This window comes from Prunus dulcis, chromosome 4 (genome assembly GCF_902201215.1).
Source record: "Prunus dulcis chromosome 4, ALMONDv2, whole genome shotgun sequence".
Classification (NCBI taxonomy): domain Eukaryota; kingdom Viridiplantae; phylum Streptophyta; class Magnoliopsida; order Rosales; family Rosaceae; genus Prunus; species Prunus dulcis.
The window spans coordinates 14710326-14716325 of NC_047653.1; the positions used below are offsets into that span (position 1 = coordinate 14710326).

General features: G+C 36.0%; 1 protein-coding gene across 1 annotated transcript; it reads right to left on the bottom strand.

Moving 5' to 3' along the window:
• Window positions 1-664: 664 nt before the first annotated feature.
• Window positions 665-4863, bottom strand: LOC117624049 (microfibrillar-associated protein 1-like). The gene is made up of 3 exons (XM_034355172.1): window positions 4671-4863; window positions 2852-4107; window positions 665-1014 (listed from the first exon to the last, which is right to left on the bottom strand). The coding sequence occupies exons 2-3, from the start codon at window positions 4036-4038 to the stop codon at window positions 900-902; spliced, it is 1302 nt and encodes a 433-aa protein (XP_034211063.1). The 5' UTR covers window positions 4039-4107; window positions 4671-4863; the 3' UTR covers window positions 665-899.
• Window positions 4864-6000: the final 1137 nt, after the last annotated feature.

The following is a 6000-nucleotide window of genomic DNA, read 5'->3' on the forward strand; positions in this document are numbered from 1 at the left end:
GGAGTGGGAAAATCACCACCTTTTAAGATAAGTAGTGATCCATTTTAGTTTGGTCACTGAAAGCTGCTTGCTTTTAAACCAAAACAATGCCGTTCTATTTTTAGGGACCAGGAATGAAATCAAGAACATAATTTGCCTCTATACAATGGGGAGGGGAGAGGGCTGTTGCCTCACCTTTACAAAGTTCTTAAAATGAACGGATATATGCAAGGCCTCTTATTATTGTTTATCAACAATAACCAAAAAAAAAAAATTATATCTANTTATTGTTTATCAGGAATCTGATGAAAGATGATACCACAGAAAAGGAATGTTCTAGTAACTATACCGACTATCGGTCACATTAATATAAATAAAATATCTCTAGCAGACAAAATACTCCTAAAGACTTACCCTTTGAACTTCTCCCAAATGAAAAGAACGAAACGCAAACCGCAAAATCCACTGGTACACTTATTGGAGCAAGAAAGCGCAATCTGTTTATGCCAGAATTCCAAAACACAGATCAACATACAACAAAACACAACAAAGCCCCAATGACAACATCCATATTATAATTCACTAAATTCCCAAAAGAAAAAAATCCCCCACTTCACTGTATTTGCTCACTCACCAACCCAGGCACAAAAGTTAGGTGGTCAAGAGCATCAAAATAGTCCAGGCATATGAGATCAAGTTAAAGTTGCAGATCGAATTCTATAATTTTAATTCTAATCTAAAGTCATACTAAATTATCATAATAATGGACCAGAAATCTTACATGGCTGTGCCCTGAGCAGTCCTACATTGCGAAAATACACTGAAGAATGTAATATTCTCCCACAAACTTGTATTCTGTCATGAAAACATCAGATAAATTACAAAACCTAGCTTCTTGCACATGAATGAGTAGTTATAAATCAACGAGACTCCCAATCCTTCAATTTCTTGCTTCCTTTGGGTTTTGCAATAGGCGCGTTCATTCCTGCCATTTTAGCATTATACTTTGACCTAAGAGGATCATTGTACGTCCATCTGAAATACAGAAAACGGTAAATAAATGTGCTTGTTTGGCAAAAAATTTCGGGATCAAATAAAACGTATTCAGATGTACATAGTCTGGAATTTAAGATTAAAAGAGAAGCCAAAGTGGATCCTATTACTGATGATACAGTTATATTCCCCAAAATACCTATAAGGTATTCCAAGCCACTTCCTTTACCGAAAAGGGGAAAAAGCCCTATGAAAAATTCATCAGAATTTGTATGGTATGTTCACCTATTCACAACTCAACTTTTGTTCTCCCTCAAACAAAATTCATATCAATTTAATATATATTCATACCACAAGACAGCACTGATCTAGACTTCATTCGGTTAGTTTAGAGTTGGTGGAACATCCTTCTTTGGACACAACCACCAAAAAATAATACTTATACTGACATATAGAACCCATCCAAAATATGTTGATATAGAAATGAAAGTAAGAATATGAATATGACCATAACAAATTGCTAATAAAATAGAAAAGAACAATAACTTTTCCCATGTTCTATTACTTCAAAGTTAAGCCACCAATGCTTTGTTCCAAAATTTTAAATTATTCCTATGACCACAACAATATCAATGTAGTTTTTCTATATATTGTTGAAGAAGTTTTAGCTTATTATCCAAAAATTTTGACTCAACCCATGGCTATTCTTTTTTATTTTTGTTTTCCTGTCATTCCATTTACAGATTATGGATTCCTGCCCAACCGGACTTTGGAGTCTTGAAAACATATACAGATATAATGATGTAGGGCAAAGAAGAAGTGCAAAAAGATATGGAATTTGGCATCACTACTATAAGTTTCTTGGATCACTCCTAACAATAGATCAGAAGGTGTCTTTGGCTCTCTCCAATATCATTCAAGCTACACATGAGAGCGGGAAATCATAGAAACCTTTATGTGATGTTCACTAATTTTCAAATCTTACTAACTAGTCCTTTTTAAAAGGACTATTTACATGAACCATTGGAAGACTCAAATTAACATGTTTAGGAATACTGAATTATGCCTATACCATTGATCATGTGACAGAGACTTAAACACGATGATTAAAGAGCTCCAAAATAATAAACGTAAATGACATCTATAAATTGCATTAACTACAGAAAAATAAAAAGACTCTCAATCATCTGGTCCTGGGTAGCTGGATGGGATCATTTATCATACTTTGAACTTCACTCTTGAAACATATAAAATTATCGAATCTCTCAACAGCTATAGGTGAATGAAGTTACATGGGCTTCTAGATCAAAGTGAAAGACAGTTTTTGGTTAGGAATACTTGTACAGGTGAATTAAGTGATGTTTATGTCCATCTTCTGACCAAAAAATAAAAAGTAAAAAATGTTGACCATCAGTAAAGTCAAATACAGTGATATTATACATTTACCATAACCAATTTTCTTTTTGATTCCCTAAAGCATTTTATAAATCAAATTTTACTTATCAATGAATATAACCTATTTGTTTAATTATTATATCAAACTATTTAAACTAATAGACATATGTGCTAATAAATCACCATACTGCTATTGGACCACACATACTTTTTCTACAAGACTAATGCTCATCAAGTGCTACGTGAATGTCCTCAAATCTTACTATTCTCCAACCCATAAAATCTTACGATTTGACTGAGAAATTCAGTAAGATTAGCCCTCCCATTCGTATTCACTTCAAATAAACTGTGGGTAAACTGACACAAACTCTAACTTCCCTTAAGAAAACAAGAAATATAATAGTGCTTGTGGTGTTTAATGAATTCAACACAAATATAAAATAGGTAACCAGAGTGGTTAATGCATTAAAGAAATTGAACTTACGGATTGTTCCAATCAGTCGTATCCTCATTGACAAGATGAGTCCATTTCGTCCTTCCACTACGACCAAAATGTTTGACCTGCATGACCTTGGGCAATATTGTTTTGTCCATCTTATCTTCTCCAGTTGGGGCAGAGAAATCACGTGTGTAAATTCCATCTGTTCCAACAGTTGCAGCATAGTCATCAGGTTCTGACTGGAAGAAAGCACCCTTGTGGTAATATTTCTGCATAAATCTCCACTTCTGCTTTGGTTGTGGTGCAGCTTTCGGATGCTTCCTCTCCCAGTCCCTCCTCTCTTCCTCTGTCATGTTTCTAACCCTTTCAATCTCTTCCTTCTCCTTTATCACTGCTTCCCGGTCCTCCCTATCCCTCTTGATCCTGGCTATCTCTCTTGCCTTCCAAGCTTCATACTCCTCTGCCTCGTTTATTTCATCATCAGTATCAATATCAACAATATTTCCTTCCTGTTCCAAACCCTTCTGAATCTCTTCGTCCTTCCGAATCTCCTCAACCACAATCTGCTTTGTCTCTCTCTTCCTTTCCTCCAAATTCCTCTTCCTTGATTCCTCAAGGGCTCGTTCTTCAGCCTCAAGTCGCTCACGTTCAGCAATAGTATCTCTCTCTGACTTGGGCACAAAGACAGGCTTCAACATCACCATACCAGTAAGCTCTTCTTCTGAGTCAGTATCATACTCAGACTCCTCTTCCTCCTCTTCCTTTACTTCTTCCTCGTCTTCCGACAGAAGGAGTGGAGCTTCTTCTTGCTCCCTTTGACGCAACTTCTCCTTGATCCTTCTTCTTCTTTCCTCCAAAGCATCCACGTCCTCTTCCTCCGCTTCTAACCCTTCCTGCCTCTTGGCTTCTTCTTCAATTGTTGAAACAATCTCAGCTTGCCGGATACGCCTATGATCAGCTCGAACATCCTCACGATTATCTATCCTGCTCTCAGCCAAACGGCGCAGTCTAGGATCATCTTTTCTAACAACATCAGAATATTCCTGCGTGGGGAAAGCTTTCTCCAATGAAGCAGCTGCGGACATCCTAATATCCCCATCTTCGTCGGCATCATCTGCCCACTCGGGAGCTTTTCCAGGCCAATACCTTTTAACTTTTGTTTGCCCAATTTTACCTCTGAGCTTATCCCTGACTGCAATCACAGTATCACTAACACCTGCTGTTACCGACATTGTTGCACTTTATAGACACCCTCTAAACACTGGTTTAAATCACTACACCACAACTTCTCATAGACAGCGCTGAAAAAAAACACTATAATAGGTTATAATAGAGTTATAGAAAGCGCCGTGTCAGCCAAAGATATTAAAGCCTGAGCTATGTAATAGTGTTTTTTACTCGCTATCGAAATAACATAAACTTGACAAAGAACAGTGCCAATGACAAACGATGCAGATAATTCATCAAATCTATTGTTGTGGCTATTAGAGCACAAAAAGCCAGATATTCTTTTTTTTTTTAATAAATTGCCTGAAAACCTAAGAATTCACTTTGAGCTATCAGCATTACGAAGGTAGAGGAGCTTTACACAATAAATTAAGAAAAGAATTAGTTTTCCAACTCCAAATCTCCAACCCCCAACTTGAATGCTATTCTTATTGTCTATGTTGTAATCACGAATAAGAGCAAAGCTCCTTAGCTAGTCCTATTTTCAAGCAAAATCCAGAAAAAAATTCAGAAAACTTGCCCCAACTCAATATTCAACAAATTTAACCCTAAATCAAATTAGGGACACAACAATTGTTTTTATATACTGAGTTGTTGGACGGCAAGACCATAATCCTAAGAGAATGAGAGTTATTACCCGTCACAGAGCTTCAGACGTTGGGATCAGAGCAGCCAGCAAGAAAGATAGTGCGAGTTTGATAAACAGACGGCGAGCTAGAGAAAGATTTCCACCATTAGAGAAAGAGGGTCAGAGCGTGAGAGAGACAGAGAAAATCAGAGCGAGAGAGAGAAGGAGAAAGCTAGTGAAAGCGAGAGAAAGAAAGAGAGATCCCGGTTTTTTTTTTTTTTTTTTTTTTTTTTGGGGTCGAGAGAGAGAGAGAGAGTTGGAGCGAATTTTTTTACGCCCCTTAAAGTTTTTAATTGTCAGCACTATTTAAACTTAGAGTGCTGCTAAACGAATTCTAAAATTAATTGAGTACACTCTATAATCTAAGTATATTATAATATTTTAATTAAAATGTAAAATTAACTAAGTACACCCTATAAAACTACCAAAAATACTCATGATACACTATAATACTTGTAGCATTATTTTATAGTTGATTTTCAGCTTGATTTTTTTAATAGTGTTTATAAATCTTCGACTTTTCATATGGATTTATGCTTCTACTAAAACTGTTGACACTTTTTTTGCAATTCCAATTTCTTGCAATCACCACATCTTTCGTTAAAAACACAATAGAACAAGCGATCTCTTGATTATGGTTGAATATGATTATTAGGATGTACTTATTAAAATTATATTTGTTTCACAATTCCATATATCCTTTTTGGTCATTTTATATTAGGATAAATCAGTAATTCTGACAGGACCCGATCCCAATTCCATTTTGGAATTTGAGCCAAGCCCTATGCGTGTCCGACACCTGGCGAATATCGGACACAAATGACACTTTTACCCTTCCTGTTTCAATTACCGTTAAAACTTCCCTTAGACTCCTGCCGAAAATTCGGCAGAGTCTCCTCTGTATTTTGTTTAAACCCAAAATCTTCCACCTGTTAAACAAGCAAATAATTTTCCACCAACAGCCAGAATAAAACAACCAAGCATTCGCTAGATCAAATTTCCCACTAAAACTAGATATCAGAGTATTTTCTACTAATTTACAAGATTTCAAGATCTTTTTCAATAAAATCCTACGCTTCTTGGTGGTGCGGAAGCTAGGAGTGGCCCGTTTGTGGATGCCTGCGCGCTTCTACAGCCTGGGGGCGAAAAACAAGTTTGAAAATGTGAGTGGAAAAAAATAATGTTCTTGAAAACAGTTTACAATCATAATAACCCCCATGGTAAAAATAACTTGATAAGTAAGGCTAAAGTTCAGCTGTGTTTAATATAAGGTATTCATCTAAATATATATATATATATATATATACATATATATAAATTCGTGAAACTGAACAATTAT